Here is a 21,387-nt window from a genome sequence, read left to right as displayed (position 1 = left end):
TACACTAACTATATTCACTATTAACTAATCTACTTTTATTAACTCTACTCAGGTTCATTATTTGCTTGATTAAAAAGGCATGAAGTGAATCAAATGCCATGGAGAAAAGAGCATTTACAAAAGGGAGAAATAGCCATTATACTAACTAGATTTACTATTCAACTAATCTACTCTTATTAATTTTAGTATTAAGGACACTCCTGCAGATTGACAACTCTTGAATTTGAAACTTCAAATTCATTCATGGGATATTCAATTATAGCAGATCAATATGTATAATTTCAATTGAAAATAAAAACAAACAGATCTAAGAATTTGGATTCATAATAAATGACAAATCAAAGCCCAACTTATGATTCACGATGAAAAAATGGATGGGTAAACTAAAAAAATGCTATTGATAGAAAGAAAATCAGGGAAAACTACCAGTACATGAACACAACATTGAATTTGGATAGAAAAATCTATAATTATCTAGTCCATGGATGAAGATTGAATTTAAATATGAGAAATTCCTGTAAGACATAAGAGATTGATTTTTTTTAGTTTGACAATATTATTTCTATGGTATTTGTTCACCTGTGGTTAGATATTTACTGTGATAACTTTTCACTTGTGAAAGCCTATTATGAAGCCAAAGCCAAGTTAAAATGATGCAGTTTCGGAAAAAATGTAGCAGTGTCAAGAAAATAAGCACAAAAAGAAGATAGAAAAATAGTAGGCCTATTTTGAATAGGCCAACCTAAATAAAACTAATTGCAAACCAATAATCCAAAACTTAACCAAAACTAATTTTTATTCACATAATATCTGTCAGCATTGGCAATCCCGCTTCGTGATGGTTGCACAAAAGCCGGTTTGATCTTAATCGTGATTAATTCCACGAGAACCAGGCTTCCAGAGACGAAGACTTCTCAGATTGGTTCTCGTGTAATCAATCACGATAAAAATTTAACCAGCTTTTTTGCAACCGGGCTTGAGTCTCAAATTCATGAGTTGAAGAAAGATATATTCACAAAAGAGAGAGATGGATAGGGGTAGAGTTTATAGAATTAATACTAATTTATATATATATATAAACTTATGATAAACATCTCAACCACAAAGTAAGACATCTCAACATGTCAGCAACAGAATGACACTTATGATAGAGATCAAACAATTAAAATCAACAACTTCTGATCATTTTGCTACTTTTCTATTATGCAGTCCAAGATAAATATTATTTTAATGAATGGTACAACATATTTTATTTAACAATGTAGAAAAAGTGAAAATAGAGACTATTGCTATAATAGATTGTAGAATATTAAAATATAACATTAAAAAAAATTATTCTATAGAATTTATATATAATTCTATTATATTATAAAATATATTATTCTTATGAGTATGTAATGATTAATACGAAATCTTCAGTTGGTAAGTTGGATGATGCAGCTGTATCATATACCTCTACACAAACTCCTCTATATATCCCTTTATTTGAATAAACTAGAAACTGGGAAACAAAGGCACAGATATAACAAAGAAAAAAATAACGAACTATGCAACCGTAATAAAGTAATTGGGTCAATAAACAAATGAATAAATCATGTGACTGAATTCACCTCGTTATGCAACCAAAGGCTTAACTTAATACTAAATACACACAAAAATAATACATATATAAATCAGTTCCCCAGGGAGAGCATAAGAGAATTATCGAGAATAAAAAAAATCAAATTGACATATGAAAAACTTGAAACTCATGGGACAAATTTTTTTACTCTTTTTTGCGTAATATGTAGTCCAAGGAGATTTTTCACTTGAAATGGAGTAATTGAAATAAAATAAGAGTATGAATAAAGTGGATTTTTCACTTAAATATAGTAGTAATTGATATATATGAGTATGAATAAAGTAAAGTAAATAACCGCTAATTCTTTTCCACATTGTTTTTCACTTCAGCAGAAATGGTTTCGAGCAACTTTCAACTCCGTAACTAGGAACAATCTAAGATTTTATTTAAAATGAAATTACCAAGAATGTAAGAAATGATAATGATAATCGATTATTTAGACCTAAGTGATTACTATAAAAAATTAAACATGAAAGAATCATGGAACCGTAGAATAATAAATATTAATAATAGCCAAATTTGAGGCTTGAATACAGCAGTAGAGTAACATAGAAACTGCATCAGTAGTATATTAAATGATGTCTCCCTGATTGAAAGAAACAAATTCTGCAGTTCAATAGAAGATAATTCTTGTAGTTTTTGCCACTCTCAATTATCAATAAATTAAAAATCAAAGTACCCTGGGTACTTAGAATTTTCATTTTCCATTTCTTGATAAGATAATTCTTCTATGTGACTACGATATCTCTCTCGTTCATTCATTCTATATGACTATGATATCTCTCTCGTTCATTCAATCTAAAATTTTCATTTTTTTCAATTTTGAAACCTTTTCAACAAAAAACATCAATTAATAATGATTATCTCTTGTTCTCAACCGTTGTTTTTAAGCACAACCAACCAATAAAACATTACCTTACTTCAGCATTAATCAACCTTGGCAACCAAACATGCAAATAATAAATATAAAATAAAGACACAATCCATATATTTGGTCTATTATGATGATATATATTTATAAGTAGGCACTAGAAGGGTAGTTTGTAAATATAATAAGTGTAATATTGTAAAGTATGATCGTCAATTTTTGATTCTTATGGCAGGTACTATTTTCTGAAATAAATTGAACAGAGAGCAGGAAACAGATAATAGTGATGATTTACCGGTCTGTAAGAGCGGCGATGTCCTTAATGACGCCGGTAAGCAGGTTGATACTGCTCTGCAGGGACTCTTGTTGCCGTTGCAGAGTGTCTTTCAGCGTGTGCATGTGGTCCAAATCCTGTTCCAGGCTGGCTATTTCCTCTCGTGCTTCAAAAGACGCCTTGGCGAGGCGGTCGTTATTCTGCCGCAGAGACTGCAGTTCGAGCGATGACTCTGTCAACAAATCAAATATACTTAAAAAACGAAATTTATTTCTAGGAATAGAAATAAAAATAGTATATATTTCTATAATAATAACAATGAGCCAAGGAACACATATCAACTAGAATCGTGAAGAAAACACATGTACACAATAACAGCAATCAATGCATGAACATAAGACAACCAAATTTCCATCATATTAAACAGGCCTTTATACCTTGTGATTCAAAAAGGACTTGACAACTTTGAAAATTCATATAAATCTTATTAAACAAGGTACACAGCTGGTTTTGGTGTTGTTTTAAAGGAAAACACTCCAAGTTTTGACTCGCGTAGTCCGCTAGTGCCTCACAAGCGCCGGCAGTTACATCAAACATGACTGCCTTCACGGGACCCGAGCGTGCTAGCTGTGTGTTTTGCGACAACAGTTCAGCGTAATTTTCGTACAAAGTACACTAAAGATCCTCCCCTACAATTTATGAGTGGAGTATCTGACTGACGTCCGGGATTTTCTTAATGACCGCTTTCCAAATCAGTAGATTGGACGTAATGCGCCAATTGCATGGCCCCCTCGTTCCCCAGACCTAACACCGCTGGATTTTTTCTTGTGGGGATTCATAAAAGATATGGTGTATGTACCTCCTTTGCCAGCCACTCTACCTGAACTTAGAGCAAGGATTTGCGCTGCTGTTGAGCAAGTTACACCTGAAATGCTAGTGCGAGTCTGGGAAGAAATCGACTATCGATGGGATGTCAGCAGGATAACCAACGGAAGTCACATAGAACATCTTTAGTTCAAGGTAAAAAACTTGGAGTGTTTTCCTTTAAAACAACACAAAAACCAGCTCTGTACCTTGTTTAATAACATTTATATTAATTTTCAAAGTTGTATAAATTTTTGAATCACCCGATACATTTATATTTTTCTCTCCACTAGCACTACACTAACTCAACTGGTTGAGTTATGGTTAGGTTAGGTTATTCTATTCAATAGCCTTGTGAGCTACATATGGGATCAAAATTATATTCTTTATTGAAGAAAGTAATTATTTTTCACAACAAATAAGAAACTGTGATGAAATCACAGAGAACTATCTTCAGGATAAATCCTATTAGAAAAAATAAACATTTTCCCGATATTAGCATAAATGACAGAGCTAAGAGATTACAAGTCGAATTGAGCTGTTTGATTAATTCCAAACTGTCTAGAATGTAAGGTAATATCCAAAAAATGCTATCTAAGTATGGCTGGACGCATGATTTCAGATATTAAGTGATAGATAAACGAGTTAATATGATCATCTCATAATGTTCACATGTATTCGAGGCTGACACATGTGAGCCGCCAAGGAGTTGATAGTAGTACAGAATCTCGCCGCACACGTATCTCAGTTTTGAGGGTGTGATATTATCTGCTAGACGTGTTTCTTCTATCAATGTTCATGATTATAACAAAAATTTTTAATAATCTTTCTATGTGCTTCAATCATGTGGCTAATCATTATCATATGATAGATTCGTGAAACTGTTTATCTGGAATCCCCAGTCTTCGACATCGACATCAAGTATCAAGTATATGATAGGAAAGCGCGTAGCACAAAAAACTGCGCCTCTTTCACAAACCTACGCGAGTCGTGTCTTGCAACCATAGCGTTGCTATCACACGTGTTCCAGATTGAATTGAATTAATTTGTTTCCAACAAAATACAAGCATACAATGTACATTTATACACAGCATACATAATAGAATAAGTATAAGATCACAATTAATTATTGATCAGGTTTGCACTGATCCATTCCTTCACAAGTTACAAAAACTCTTGCTGTGTTAGTTTCGCCAGAAGTGCTTTTCTCCTTCTAACATGCGTCTTGCCGTGTTGGCAAGGGAATCTACAAATTGCGCCCAGCGGTCAGGATGTGCTTGGCCACTTACATATTGGACGTAACAAAGTGAACGTCCGTGACGTCATTTCGCTCACACTAGCAGCCTACATTACGTTCCCTAACTGAAATAGCGAAATTCAAATTCACTCCAGTATCCTAAGGAAGCGTCAAGCAAAATACTACTGTATTATAATTATTATTTAACGAAAATCCTAAATAAATGCTGTAAATCACCCCGAAGACTTCTGCTACTGCAGACATTGACAACATAGTAAATGAGAATAAATCCAAAGTTATGGTGGCCTCCAACTCTGGAGAAGGGCGAGAGCATGGCCAAAGCATAGAGATCCAGGGGAAAAACTTCGAAATCGTAGAAGAGTTTGTATACCTGGGATCTTCTATAAACTCCAGAAACGATTCAAGTAAAGAAGTAAGGCGAAGGGTTATGCTAGCCAATAGATGCTATTACGCGCTATCAACTCTGATGAAAAAATGAACTCTCAGTAGAAACACCAAGCTGCTGCTATACAGAACAATCATCATGCCTGTCTTACTGTATGGTAGTGAAACATGGGCAACTACGGTGGCGGATGAAAGAATGCTGGGCGTCTTTGAAAGAAAGATCCTGAGAAGAGTGTTTGGAGGCATACAGGAAGCAGGAGTCTGGCTTAGGAGGCATAATGACGAACATTATAGGCTTTACCAGTATGCAGATATAGCCACTGTGATGCGAGTTCGCAGGCTGAGGTGGGCAGGACACCTGGTACGAGCTGACGATGCCTACCCCCCAAAGATGGCAATGGAAGGTAAAATATATATGGCCGGCGAAGGAAAGGGCGACCCAGAACAAGATGGATAGACGTAGTGGATAAGGATGCAGCAGTAATTGGGGTGCGACGATGGAAAAGTGCAGCGGTGGACAGAGATGCTTGGAGGCGGAAATTGAGGGAGGCTGTGACCCGCGCTGGGTTGTAATGCCAAATAAGAAGAAGAAGACATTGACAACAGGGTTGACAGCTAGATGGAAATTCGATGAGAACTACTATTGAACTAGCTGTCAACCCTGTTGTCAATGTCTGCAGTAGCAGAAGTCTTCGGGGTGATTTACAGCATTTATTTAGGATTTTCGTTAAATAATAATTATATATTAATTAGCATTTGAATAAATGCATTCTCTATTTAATTCCATCTGTAAACTACTGTATTATGACAACATATTAGCCAAGTTAATGAGATACAGATTTCTATCCTATAATTCCATTCTAATTGATATTGAAAGATTGGGCTAGAACCATGATTGTTCGAAGAATCATTCATTAACATACAGTCATCTTTGATCTCTGTCAAATTGGTTCTAGCGAAATCATTCATTCTAATGTTTTGCCTTTTCATTTCTGAATTTTGTGACAATGTGGGTAATAGATAAAGATATATTTTTTGAATACTTGAAAACTTCAAACACTAATAACTTTGAACCTCAGTCACTCAGCGTAGCAAACATAGCAACACTGTTAATTTTCTCACTCATGGTGACAGCCTGAAGGAGTCAATATGTGCTAATTATCGAAAAGTTGATGAGGTGGTGTGGTTTAGACGAACCAGGGGATTCCCGGTCGTCAACCTTTTCAACATACTGTCAGAGCTGGAAATTCGATGCATTCATGATTTCAAAATTCGTCACAAGTCGAGATATATCAATGGAACACTTTTGAAGTCGAATAGGAAGGAATGCTCGTTATAAAGCAGATGGTTGTCGGAAAGTTTATATACCGTTATCACTTCCAGAGAGAGAGAGAGAGAGAGACAAATAATGTGACTGAGTGATGACGTCACGACGTAAACAGTGTACGTGTGTATCGGAGCCATGTATCACTCCCATTTGACCGCTGGGCGCAATCTGTGTATGTCCGTTGCCAATATTCGCAGATCCATTACTTTTCGAGTGCTACAAAAGTTTTTGAGTGCTGTGTCATGTTGTGCCACACACCTCTAATGTGGTGAAACCGGGCATGTAAATAATAGAAATCAATTTATTTTTCAAGTGGTTTTACCTTTAAGGTAGGTAAGGTAAGATGTCATAGCTCCTTCAACCCCAGGCCATTTTGGAGGCTGAGCTTCCGTTTGTTGCGGATCGGCTCGAGCGTCTTGGCAGTAGAGTGTCAGCGGAGTTACGGATTGCCTTCGCCTCCTTTCCGCCAGAATCTCCTGCCAAATCTGTTCTTTCTCTGTAAAACAAAAACATTAATTTAAACTCAAATAAATTATAATTTTACAAACAAAATAAAAAAAACCGTTAGAGTTGGTTTACTTGTGGGAGTGACAAAACTTTCTCATCCGTAGTAACAGACAAACTAATAAAGCTAATTTTTTACAAAAGAACTTAGCTGACAATCCAGTTTTCAACAATTATTGAATGAAAAGTTTAAGTTAGATTAGATAAAAAACATTCAAGTAATCCAAATTTGTGCTAGCTTGTAATTGAAATGATATATAAAAAAGATCAAAATAACAATATGTTTTGTTAACTCAACAGCTTATTTACAAAACATGTCGTTTTGTTATACTTTGATTGGGCTCTGGTTTGTAGATGGAAATCGGACAACAACTTTGACCGTCTGGATTGACCTTCAGAACAGTCACTATCAAAGTTGAATACAACTTTGGATAAAAACATGAATAAAAACAAACTAGAGGTCGCCAACCTGCTTCATTTTTGAGATACAGAACCTGGCTTCATAAACTGATTCTTCAGCTGTGCATAGTCTATGCATAATCTTCAGCACTCAGATACTCACACAACTATAATATTTATTTATCAGCAAGTAGTAAACAACGCAGCTGAAGATAAGTCAGGTTTGAAAAGAATCAAAAATCAAAATTGGTTGACACCTTCTAGTTTGTTTTTTATTCATCATGGATGAATACCACATTAGTCGCAATACAACTATAATTTATTTACGAATAAAGTATTTTGATGGGGCTACTTGAATGTTCAATTATAGACAATCACTTGTACCATAGAGAAAAGATAGAATAAGTGCTATGTAGCATATGCTATTTTTTATCTATGCTAGTACGCTTGTGATATTTTATTAAAAATAAAATCTATTTTTTACAACAATAAAGGTAACTTTGATGAAATAGCACCAGGGTAGACAAGCATAATATTATCTAATACTTGGCTTCTTCAATGAAGTGTATCCACTCAATAAAGTTGAATCCAATTAGAATGTAAAATAATAATGTCTACCCTGGTGCTATTTCATCAAAGTTACCTTTATTGTTGTTGTAAAAATATATTTTGAAATTATGGAACTATACAAAATCTAATTTATTTATTCAATCATTCAGAATTACATAATTTTCAGAAAAGTACCTTCAATGAATAATTAATTGTTGATTTACATTAGGCAGTTTAACAATCAACCTGATTCACTGCTCTCAGTCGAGACAAATTGAAGAAATGTTGGGGTTAGAAGAAACTTACCCTGCCTTTCCTTACTGCTCAACGGAGTTAAACCTAACGATTTTAGGAAAGATACTTTTTCAGGAGAATGCATGAGCGCTGTGGGAGATCCCAGGTTAGGCTTAGGCAGTGAGAGCGGAGGTTGGTCGCCCATATCCACATCCTCGGCAAGTTCTACAGAGGGAACGGCCCCACGTCGGGCCAACTTCCGCAGTTCAAGCTCTGAGACAGAAAATTCCACCCATTAGACTCATTCCCGGTTGAAAATTCTCACCAAGACTAACTTATTGACCAACTCTCTCCCGGTTGCATCTACGTCCATCAAAGTTGACCGCCGTGAAATTACCCCACCTGAAGAAAGCCAGGACTGGAAAAACTAACAGTGCGGTGAAGTCATTTAACGGTGGTTAAATTTGATAGAAGTATGTGCAATCGGGTATTAGACTTAAACTAACAGGCATCAATAAATATTAGACACACTGATGAGGTTCGGAACTCAACTTGAAGTCACTAATTATTAGACCCGTTGAAAGTATCAAATACCAATTACCAATGAGCAAGACACAGTTTAAAGGATTTGATTGTAAATGCATGAGTATGATGACGTAAGAACGTGAATTCGAAAACTACAGAAAGAAATGACTAATTCTCAGTTTTTGGAGAAGATAGAACTCCCACTAGAAAGTATTTTCAACTTGAAACATGATCATGATGACGAATCAAACATGATGATGATTGAATGGATCGAACACGACGTTATCTGACGTAGAAGTATGGCGGGAGAAGACAGGATGATGATGATGATGATGATGATGATGAGTTACAAAATCAAAGAATGAACAATATGAACACTTGGTTTTATTTGACGTACAACTATGGGAGGTCATGATGATGATGCTGATCTTGATCCACATTGATGTGGAAAGAACTCTACGATTTAATGAGCTTGAACAAGTTTGAGCGGGATTTATATACAAAATAAATCAAGTCCATGGAAATGAAGATGACGATGATGATCAACAAGATGATGATCAACTTAATAATGGAGTAAATCAGGTATGTGTAGCACAGATAATAAAATACATCGGTAATACTGACACTGTAAAGTTGGCAGGCTTGAATAGGAAGTAGTTGGCCACTAATGAATGTGGATGAGACAAATGGAAGAGGAGGGAAATTATAACGATACTCATAATGAATATGATAAGAATCAAGAGATGTGTGATGACCACCGGAACCAATAGATGCGATGGTGAAATATGATTTATGGATGAATAGACCTACATCAGTTCATAGTAATAGTATGAAATCTATGATGATTATGAGAGCAACGAATACAGTTGAAGATCCTACAGATGATGTCATGTGGAAATGAAGAATTAATGAATGTTTCCATCGTTTAATTTGGCATTATAGATTATAATCTACGAGCGAAAGTGATGAGACACGTAAGTTGATTTCGATATGGCGTGATATCAAGGTTAATACATAGCATGATGAACACACGTCAGCTGATTTTAATATAATAGAGTATATTATAATATAATTATTAGATAATTTTAGAGAATTATAACATGTTGTACGGAAAATAAAAACTGAATCTCTAATGAACAATATTGAATACAGCAGGAAATACAGCAGTGTGGTAGGTTTGAACATTTGAATTTTCCGCTCATTAGCCATCGACATTCTTCGTTATTTTTTTCTGTTTCTCTCTAATTATTTGTAATTGTGTTATGCCAGAAGGATTGCGTGAAAAACAAATAATAAGGTAAATTGAGTTGTAAGTAACACACTGAAATAATTTATACAAAATAGAAACCCCAACAAGGAATCTTGAAAGATAATGAGCGGTAATTTTTAATGTTCCATTCTTCCACGCTATATATAGTTCATAAGATTGAATTATATTATTAGTGATAGTAGCTTAACCTAGATTTTGGTTTGGACTGTAGTATAAATTTGAAAAGGGACTGTTTTGGGCATAAGCCTGATGTGCCTTCATAATAAGTGCCGGTTAAATTTTGACCGTGATTAATTTCTCGAGAACCAATCAGGGAAGCCGTCTTTTCAAGAACGCCTTCTCTGATTGGTTCTCGTTTTGAAAGGCATTTTTGAAAAGACGGCTTCTCTGATTGGTTCTCGTGAAATTAATCACGGTTAAAATTTAACCGGCTTTTGTGCAACCGGGTCTAAGTGAAGTAATTGTACATAGATAAAAATAATAAATTTATGATCAACTATCATTTTACTGATGCTACTATTTCAATAGCAAACTATATATTTTCGGAAGGGGGTGTTCATTTCAAGGGATATTCCATAATTTATTCGAGATTTGGTATTTATCTCTCAGTGCATAGCAGATGGAAAATTTGACACAGTGATGTTAGATTGCCAACTGCCGCTAGCTGATGAGTGTTCAACTTTCTATCTATTAACCTTGCCGTGGAAGTCTTCAATTGTTGATAAACGTAGTGAGTGAAAAACAATGGTCCAACAGAATCAGTTAACCTAACAGTGATGATGCAGGTTAAAAAAAATATGATTTAGAAAAAAAAAGAGATTCATGCAAAGTTCTGCATGGCTATCTATGGTGAGATTCACCTTCAACTGTCAGTATTGATTGAATGGGAAGCACTGATGTTTTTCATGAGGAATACTGACAGTTGAAGTGAACCACACTTTGAATTTATAAAGTTGAAAACCAATCGTGTCCAATCTACTTCTATTTATTCAAATATCTACTACAACCAGTACATAACTACAATTAGATACAGTACATAATTATTTTCAAAACTACAATTAAATACACAAGTCAAATCTGCAATAATAATTCATGAGTAGCTCAGAAAGTCAATTAAATATAATGATAAATTAAAAATTGTAGGAAGGATAAAATGTATCATTGCAACAGCTACCTAAAATCTACTGTACTCAAGGCAACAACTAAAGTAGTCTACGGCCACAATAAAAGCTTCAACTATAAGACAGTCTTAGACGCGCTGAATTTAGTTCGTGCGTCTTCATTAATCCATAATCCATATGGGTAGCGTCTATTTCGCTCCTATAGTTTACTATAGGAGACAATGCATCCGGTTAACAAGGAAAAAATATCAGCGCGTCTAAGACGTTGAGCCCAAAAAGGTTTGGAGCTGGTCACTATTCAGTAGTCATACCAGAAACGACAATGTTTCTTCCACTTATTTATAAATTCAATGATACACAAAAAATCATATGAATAATTGGGAACTGTACAACAGACTTTATTGATTCATACAATAAGTACATAATTTAAATGATAGGGAGAGAAAAAATAAGGTAACCTTGTGCTATTCCTCTCCCAAAATTTAGATAAGGTTACACATAGTCCGAAATAGGTTAAGTCTTGTAGTTGTTCACTTCACAAAATTTTCAGTCCTCAAGTATTTTCACAAAGTAGATTTTTAAATTTAGATGCTTCAAACCAAACATAGAAGAAATATTTCACATTATTATCACCTGAATAGGAAATAAATCACTGGAATAAGGTTCTTTAACCAGCTCTCCACATCATGGAGAGATTTAGATGTTAAGACTCTTCAAGAACTCTGACTCAGAGGCTGTTGGAAAGAGTACCCTACACATTGGATGAATGCTGTGAAGCTGTTAGGGGATAGAGGCAACTCCAGCTAAAGAATAATACTACAACTTGACGTGTTGCATGCTGCAAGAGCCCTGTCATTCAAGCGGCTAAACGCAACAAATTAACAAAAATAAATAATATGCACATAATGGGCCATATGAATAAAGTTGAGCATTTTGCTTATACTTCTAAAATATGGAGCATTTGCTTCATTTTCTATGAATAAACGTGAGCAAAACCCTTTGCTCATGCTCATCGAAAAAATAGTTTGAGCATCTGCTCAAGAGTGAAAGCTAATACTCAAAACTGTATGAATAAACTAGAGCATTTGCTCAACTTTTGAAGCAAATGCTTCAAAAAGGTGAGTCTAGTCTAGAGTCTAGTCTAGTCTAGTCTAGTCTAGTCTGAGTCTAGTCTATCACCTTTTGCTCATAGTAAAATGGCTCAACTAATTCGTATGAGGAAGAGGAAACTATACCAGATACGATCACAACCAATAGTTGAGAACTATAAAACTCTTATTAGATTCAACCATGATATATATCACCATTATCCCTACAAAAGAATAAATACAAAAGATAGCCATCACAAAATAGGAGATAGGCATTTAAGAAGATGAGAGTGTGGACGATTATAAGAAGGATATTGATATTATAAGAATATGCTGAAGATAATTATAGAGATGACATTTTTTTTCACGCTATTATTTCAAAATTCTAAACTCAACTAACCTAAAACTCTATTCATAAATAGAAAACAGAGCAGACGACGCAAACACAAGCGGTGCACCCTATTTGCATATTTAGCGCTATCGTGAGCTATAAAAACAAACTAAGGCTACAAAAGCGAATCAGCTGATGAAAAATCTCTAAAATACGTGAGCATTTGCTCCAGAGTTCAGGAGCATAAGGTAAAGCTTATTCATATGAAAATGAGCAAATGCTTTTGCTTCTACCTTTTGCTCATGAGCAAAACCTTATGCTCCATGCTCTTGCTCATGAGCATTTGCTCTGGTTTTATTCATATGGGCCATTGACTAAACTCAAAACGTTATCAAATTTTGATAGGTATGTTCTCCATTCAACCTCTTGGAGTGGATCGCTCTGTATAAATAAAACTAATAACAATAAATAATAATGGTAATAAGTTCATGCAAACTAAATAAAAAGCTGATCTAGAAATATGTTCTATAGTGAAGTTTACTTGACACCGACGGTTTACTATTTGGAATAAAATCATTCAAGTTAATTATAAGGAATGTTGAGAGTATGAAGCGAATCTTAGTTAGGTTTTCTACACACTCAAGTAGCATTTAAGTAACTTACCGTTTCGTTTGGCCAATGTGGTGAGTCCAAACATAGCAAGGAAATGTACTTTTTTTGGTGGCGCATCGAGTTTATCAGGTGGTCCCTTCGTCAGTTGATGAGCGCCGCCGTAGCAATCAGTTTCATTCTCCCAGTCGAAATCAAAGGCTTCTTGCTCTCCGTTGCTGGAAGATAGGAATCTTCGGCGCTCAGCTATCATGTCCAGTTTGCTCAGTGATTTTTGCTGGAAACGATTACAGAGAAGTTGAACACTTTTATCCTGTGTCATAACAAACTCAATAGTTTCGAATTGAATGAAACGACTTCAAGTAATTGAATAGAATGAGAAAAATTGGATTGGTTGAGATGGTTGGGGCATGTCCAGAGAATGGAGCACTGCAGGCTACCGCATAATTTGGTAAAAAGTAAAATGATTTGTACGCGTAGAAGAGGAAGGCCCAGGAGGAGATGGCTGGAGGATGTGAGGGCCGATTTGCGTGTTTTGGGCGTCAGGGGATGGGAGAATGTGGTGGAGAGGAGAGACGATTGGATGCGAATTGTGCAGGAGGCCAAGGTCCACATCGGACTGTAGCGCCAATGAAAGAAGAAGAGAAAAATTGGAAAGACGTTCATATAAATGAACAGTTTTGGGCTTTAAGCCTGTTATTCCTTTCCCAATCATTCATAGTTGAGAATGATATTGCAATGTATAAATAAATATATTAAAGTAACAAAAAAATTGAACAATGCCTATTTTGTTATACTAACACTATCTCACTCTCTTGACAGAAACACCCTTTTGGCAGTTTATTATGCTTATGCTTATTTCCACTTGAGCAATGGGACAATTTTTTGGGGGAATTCAGTAGATAGCCACAAAATCTTCATTATCCAGAAGAAGATATTGAGAGAGATTTGTGGATTACGAGCAAGAGACTCTCGTAAAACGTATTTTAAAGACCTGGACATTCTTACACTGCCTTCTATCTACCTATCAATTGCTAGTTTTTGTTAAACTAAATATTCATCAATTTCACTTGTGCACAAATAACCATTAGTACAATACGCGTCATAGAAACCTGATTGCTTAGCCAATTCATAGGCGCACATTCATGGAAATTTACGCCGGAATGACATTTTACAATTAACTACCAGCAGCCATTAGAGACATAAATTCGGTAATTTTCTTTAAAAAAAGCAGTCAGAAAATTTCTAATTGAAAAAACCTTGTCCTCCATTTTTCACAAGGTTTAATTAGATGGAATAGATATATGGACAACCCTGAGAATTTAGAAAACATGTGATTACTCCTAGTTGCATCTACCTAGAACTATACTGAGGTCCACGTTATAATGGCAGTGTTTTATTAGCAATGGTATTGCTATCCTTGTCTTTCATTCAACAAAGCGGATAGCGCTATCTCTTCCCGTTTTACTCTGTTGCCAGGTCGTCTTTTAACAATGTAGAATTATTAATTAATTAACGAAATATTTCATCTCAATTATGTAAATTCATTATGAAATTATTTAAAAAATATAATAGCTTGCTTAATAGAATGTAATAAATTGATTATTTTAAACGAGAATGAACAGTTAATATTACATCAATAAACCTGTATCTGCTACCGTCTATAGAAGGCATTGACAAGACAGAGGTTCGGCAACGTTTTTCTCCTATATTTCTCCACTGCCATTATAACGTGGACCTCACTATAGCACATGTTCAATTGGTTGCTGACCTGAGATGCACTTCTGCAATCCCACAAGGGAAACGGATGCCTCCTGGTCGGATACTCGGATCCATTGACACTGATGCCCAAAGTGTCCTCAAGCTTCACACTCGGCTCCATCTGGAACACGGGAGGAGGCGAGGAGGGTGCTCCTTGAGGAGGAGCAGGAGCCGACTTAGGAAGCGGATAGCATACCTCCATGGGTTCTGGTTTGACTTCCGTTATGACGGGCGCAGTAGGAACAACGACAGGTTCCGGTTCAGCCTTGCAAGGTTCGGCGTTCAAAGGCGGGATTATAGAGGTACTGAACACAGAAGTCGGTGTGATCACCGATGAAGAAATCGGGGGAGCCGGCATGGTGGCACACAACGGCTGCACCACCAAATTCGCCACATCCAAGGGACGACAGTTGTTCATGGTGACTGTTGTCGAAATGGTGGTCGTGGTGACGGTCACCGAGGCAGTGGTAACGTGTGTGGAAGTCGGATACGGTTGTGGCTTCGGTTGTGGAGGAGCAGAGCTGATGACAGACTTTTTGGGTGGAGTGACTACGAGTGGAGTTGACACTGGAATATTTGGCGGAATATTAGTTGGTTCAGGACCAACGGAAGTAGCTGCAGATGGAGGCTCCTGTATCACAACGTTATTGTTGTTGTTGTGTGATGGTTTGGGAGTGGTATGTTTGGTGGTGGTGGTGGTAATAGGTAACGGAGTTGTGGAGACCTTCTGGTGGGGAAGAGAAGATGACACAGGTGTGATCATCTGGCCCGCTGTAACTGACACGAGAGGAACGTAGGTAGGAGCTCCAATATCCATCCCCAAAGTGGCTGCAGGGGGGAAATGGTTGAGAAGAGGCGGCGGGGGAGGGAGTGGGTAGACGGAGGGAGGGGTGAGGTGACTTAGATGGTGTTCCATGTGATTGGGAGCGTAGAGATGCATGGGCGGAGTGTGTCGCAGGCCTGAAGGCAGAGGCGAAGTCCTTGTTGTCATGACAGTCTCAGGCTTGGGCGGATAGAGAGGACTTAGCTCGGACACAGCAGTGTTGACTAGATGTGGTGGGTGGTAGGGGAGGACCATGGGAGCCGTAGTGATGACTGGCGGGGCAGCAGGTGCCATCGACTGCGTTGTCGTGTGGCGTGTCGTGTAGTGGCCGTACGGCGAGCTGCGTCCCGCAGATACTGACGGAGATACTGCCGGGTTTGATGTCGTCGGCGGGGTTCGAACGGCTCCATGACGCGGCATCTGCATCAAAAAACACAATAGTAATTCAATTAAACTAGAATGGAAGCTAATTCAATTATACCAAAGTTGGATGCAAATATGAAAGATACTTGTCATAGGCTCCATGACGCGGCATCTGCATAAAAAACACAATAGTGATTCCATTAAACTAGAATGGAAGCTAATTAAATTTTACCAAAGTTGGATGCAAATATGAAAGATACTTGTCATAGGCTCCATGACGCGGCATCTGCATAAAAAACACAATAGTGATTCCATTAAACTAGAATGGAAGCTAATTAAATTTTACCAAAGTTGGATGCAAATATGAAAGATTCTTGTCATAGGATCCACTGTCATATTTGATCATAACTGACTAACTTTTATCAAAGATTTGCTTCCTTGATGGGCGTGTGTTAAGGCTGTTACACAAGTAGCTTTTTAATCTGTTTACCATAGAGGGTAGTTGGTTGATTTCTAAGCTTACAAGTCAGCAATGTGATACTTTGCTTGAGTGGTCGTCGATAAAATAGTGTATACACAACAGTTTTATAATTTCTTTAAAAGCACTCGGAAAATGTTTAAGACACGCATTCGCACGCTCACTTGTGTCTTAACTCTACATTCAACTCATGCTTTAGAGACCCTAATTATAAAACTGTTGTATAAACTAGTATTTCCTGACAGTTTGAAGTGGATATCACTATATAAACCACGACCTATATTTTGACATGAATCTTAATTTTTTCAATCAATTAACATAAATTCTTTCAACACAATTAAACTGATTTTTGGCACATTAAAAACCAATTAACACAAGATTTTTAAGAAAATAGTTACATAAGTTTATCTGTTGGGAAGCCTGTTTGTTAGAGAAAGAGTCCTCTTCATTTTTCCAATCAATTAACATCAATTCTTTCAACTCATTTTCAACACAATTGAATTGATTTTTGACAGATTAGGATCCAATTAACACAAGGATTTTCAAAAAATGGTTATATTAGTTTACCTGTTGGGGAGCCTGTTTGTTAGAGAAAGAGTCCTCGAATGGGCGCACAAAATGGGGTGCTGGGAGGGCCGAAGGGGCAGCAGCTTGAGGGGGGGCTGGTGGCGGCGGGGGTCCCGTCCCGGTCCCGTCTCGGTCCCTTAGCCCAGGTCCTGTTGAGTGCGACGAAGAATTCGCTGAAGAAGACGATTTGCGACCTGCAATTTCAAAAATTCAAATTTATTTGTCAAACCAAAGTATTTTTACAATTTGATGATATATTGCATGGAATTTTTTTGTAATCCTTCCATATTATTGACATTATTAAATAGATATTATTGTGGGCCAATAATAATTATTATTTGTAGATATAATAAATTTGAAAACCTTTTCAATCGGATAAGCCCCAAGTTTGAGCGCTGGCAAATATAGTACCACAGTGATAGTATGAACTGAAAATTATTTACAATAATTTGAAAACCTTTTCAATCGGATAAGCCCCAAGTTTGTGGGCTGGCAAAGATAGTACCACACTGATAGTGTGAACGGAAAATTGTTGATACGAAACCTGAAGTGAAGAAAAATTGTAATGAATAAATGAGTTATCAAATAACGCAACACATAAAAACATCATATATCTTGAAAAAATATAGCTAATTAACTTATACAACTTGATCATAATACTACTGTTGAATAGGTCATCAAGTTATAGTAGGGTACTTTATTATTACCATTTTACTTTATCATGTTAATTTTCTGATCAAAATGAAGTAAAACTTTTGGTGCTATACTCTACTGTAAGTTTACTGACTAATATTGAAAAGTACGGTCTTATAAGCTGTTAAATTATCAACAGATAAACTGAGAATAACTTTACAAAAATTAGTAGAAACAATATAAAACATGTAGTACCCTTTTTATTTAAAACGTTTTGAAACTTTAAAACATTTCAACGACTAGTTTCGGCCAAACTAGTTCGACTAGGTCGACTTGAAAATGACTAAAGTAGGCAGAAACTAGTCGTTGAAATGTTTTAAAGTTTTAGAATGTTACAACATGTTTTATATTGTTTCTATTAATTTTAATAAAGTAGCCCATAAAAGTGAAGTGATTTTAACATTACTATAAATATAGTCTTACTTAAAACAGTAATAATGAATTCATCATCAACTCATTAAATGAATAATAAATAATAATGAACTCATTCCCCACTCTGAGACCTCTGTCTTTGTCAGGAATATTCACATAATCATGCCGTTTTTTATCATGTAGTTTGTATTGCAACTCATTGTGGATGAACTTTAATTTGGCTTGATTTGAAGCTCTGATAACATACATCATTCCATGAGACTCAACTGTCAGCATTCCTTATGGAATAACACCAACACTTCTTATTCAACGAATGCTGACTGTTTAAAATTGGTTCTCACTATCGTAATTTATGCAATGTAAACACCGTCGCAGGCTGAGTGAAAAAAAAGATTACAAAATAAATGTGAAAGAAAGAAAGAAATGTAAGGGTCGGTCGGTTTCCGAGCTCGGGATTTAGATAAGTTGTTCTAGACTTTGAACTGCGAAGTCAGAAAATTGGCTTTCCAAAACGGGGCGTAGTCGCAGTAACGTTTCCTTTGACTGACTAACTGATCCTTTGTGTAAAAATAAAATGAATATTAAAGGAAGTCTTATTGATATTGTGGACAGTTTTAGATATCTAGGGGAGACGATCACAAATAATCTTAGTGAGAAGGCCTCATGGAAGGCCAGAATTTCAAAGCTTTCCAAGGGACAGCATGTAACTATGGACACTTATAAGTGAAAAAGTCTTTCCATTCATACAAAAATAAACACTAAAAGGCAGTTCTAAGATCACAAGCAATGTATTGCAGTGAAACACTTTTCAATATTGATGGAAATGGAATTAAATAAACTATAAGAAGAGTTGAAAGACGGATTCTTAGACCCTGCATAAACAAAAGACATGAAGTTGATAACCAGTTCAGACTCCTTCCAAGAGAACAGATTTATAGAGAAATCGAACCAATAACTGACGCAATGCGCAAAAAGAGAATTTCTTTCTTTGGACATATTCTTAGAACCCCAGCGAAGAAGAAGACTTATTGAAAAATTCATGAGTGCGAAAACAGACAGAGCCACAATTCCTTGGCTTGTGGAAATAAAAAAAGACATATCGGAACTAAATTTAACTATTGACGATGTCAAAAATCGCACAAAAATCTATAGGGAAACCATCACTGACAGAAAGAGGATCTTATCTACAAAAACAATTAGAAGGCAACAGGTTTCTTCAGAAGAATTGAGAAAAGAAAGATCTGACAGAATGAAAAGGTACTGGAAAGAAAGGAAGAGAATTGAAGCGAATAAACGAAGAAAGAGGAATAACCAGAGACTACAGTGATCCTATGTGGTCATAAAATTGAAAAAAAAAGTTGCAGCAAAATAAACCTTTATTTTTCCATTTCTATAATTGGAAACGTTTATCCTTGACGAGATGAAACATTCCTAAATAATTCAAAATAGCTGAAACTTCAACTATTCTCACTTTATTTCTAGTTTTTCGAAATTTAATTTAAACGTGACTTTGACAATGACTACGACTACGCCCCGTTTCGGAAAGCCAATTGTCTAACCCCAGCTGCAAGTCTAAAACTTAGCTAAATCCCGAGCTCGGAAACCGGCCCTAAACCTAGCTCCGCAGTGCAGGCTGGATGCTTGTCTGACTCGGACTAGGCGCTGAGAACCTAGCTCCGCAGTGCAGGCTGGATGCTTGTCTGACTTGGACTAGGCGCTGAGACAGCAAATAATAGCAGCGTTGGTGGGAATGCGAGCGGCCGCAGTAACATCTTCCACCCAGCAATGGTCCGCCTAGCGGACAGACGAAAGATCAATCCAGTCGGTTATTTGATCCCTCCAGCCAGGCTCAGCCAAGCAGCCGAGACAATAGAACAATGGAGTGGCGGTCTTATTCGCGTTCATCAGCAGTTTTCTTTCTCACGATTATTTTGATTTTGTGTTACCTATAATCAATAATAACTCCAGTCACCAGTAAAAAGTTTCCAGAAACGTGGTGTACTACCATATTAATGACTTTTCATGATGATTTTCAATTATTTAAAAACATTGTTGACATTCTGAGCCTTCAGGCTAAACTTGGGGTCGCTGAGAACGAATCTGCAATCAGAATTTCTCTATCACGAAAACTAACGAAAAAGACCCAGCTGTTGATCTTCTGGCAACCGTTAACAGTCATCCTGCAATGCGGCCGAAACACTTCCAAGCCAGACACCCATCTCAAATGACAACAACGCCAAGCTGTGAGAAACCATCCTGCACTGCGGCGCTAGGTTAAGAGATAAATAGCTTTCGCACAATTTCAGTGGTTTTCACGATTTCTGAGACAATCGGTTTACAAAATAGATGTGAAGAAATGTGTTAGAGGTAAATAAATTTCACACAATTTCTGTGGATCAGCACCTTTACCGTGTTCTGAAGAGGAATGGGTAGAATGGTGGGAAGGAGAGGCCCTCGGACTCCGTTTGTTCTTCTCTCGTCTCTCCTTGTCTCTTTCACGCTCTCTCTCTTCTTGAGCACGCTCTCTTGCTCTGTGCTCATCTTCTATCTTCAACCTATAACCCAATTAATAAAATATAACCTCAATCAAATTCAAATTTATTTCACACACAAAAATACAGTGTTACAACACAAGACAAAAATACTTTTTAAAGAAACAAAATTGACTTCAGATACTGTTGTCAGTAAGATCATTGAGAAACAATATCATTGTAAATTTGTAGTATGTACTGTTGTCAATAGTACAATGTTGTGTATAGTACTGTTGTCATTAAGATCATTGAGAAACAATATCATTGTAAATTGTAGTATGTACTGTTGTCAATAGTACAATGTTGTGTATAGTACTGTTGTCAATAAGATCATTGAGAAACAATATCATTGTAAATTTGTAGTATGTACTGTTGTCAATAGTACAATGTTGTGTATAGTACTGTTGTCAATAAGATCATTGAGAAACAATATCATTGTAAATTGTAGTATGTACTGTTGTCAATAGTACAATGTTGTGTATAGTACTGTTGTCAATAAGATCATTGAGAAACAATATCATTGAAAATTTGTAGTGTGTAGTTTGTGTGGTAAATTGTAGTGTGTAGTATAGG

At 36.3% G+C, this 21,387-nt stretch overlaps 1 protein-coding gene across 2 annotated transcripts in view; it reads right to left on the bottom strand.

The window, feature by feature from the left end:
- Positions 1-403: 403 nt before the first annotated feature.
- Positions 404-21,387, bottom strand: part of LOC111064505 — a 127,835-nt gene continuing 106,851 nt past the window's right edge. The window contains exons 16-22 of one of the 2 annotated variants that reach the window (XM_039442348.1): positions 20,687-20,838; positions 17,219-17,412; positions 14,998-16,230; positions 13,281-13,503; positions 8,355-8,555; positions 6,919-7,092; positions 404-2,995 (exon numbers count right to left, since the gene is read on the bottom strand). In XM_039442348.1, coding sequence (XP_039298282.1) covers positions 2,781-2,995; positions 6,919-7,092; positions 8,355-8,555; positions 13,281-13,503; positions 14,998-16,230; positions 17,219-17,412; positions 20,687-20,838 — 2,392 coding nt within the window. In that variant the 3' untranslated portion in view covers positions 404-2,780. The remainder of the gene's footprint in view (positions 2,996-6,918; positions 7,093-8,354; positions 8,556-13,280; positions 13,504-14,997; positions 16,231-17,218; positions 17,413-20,686; positions 20,839-21,387) is intronic. The other variant, XM_039442349.1, reaches the window with a different exon arrangement.

The sequence above is a fragment of the Nilaparvata lugens genome, chromosome X (assembly GCF_014356525.2).
Source record: "Nilaparvata lugens isolate BPH chromosome X, ASM1435652v1, whole genome shotgun sequence".
Lineage (NCBI taxonomy): Eukaryota > Metazoa > Arthropoda > Insecta > Hemiptera > Delphacidae > Nilaparvata > Nilaparvata lugens.
Note: the sequence above shows the minus strand (reverse complement) of the source record. Positions and strands in the feature narration are given on the sequence as shown.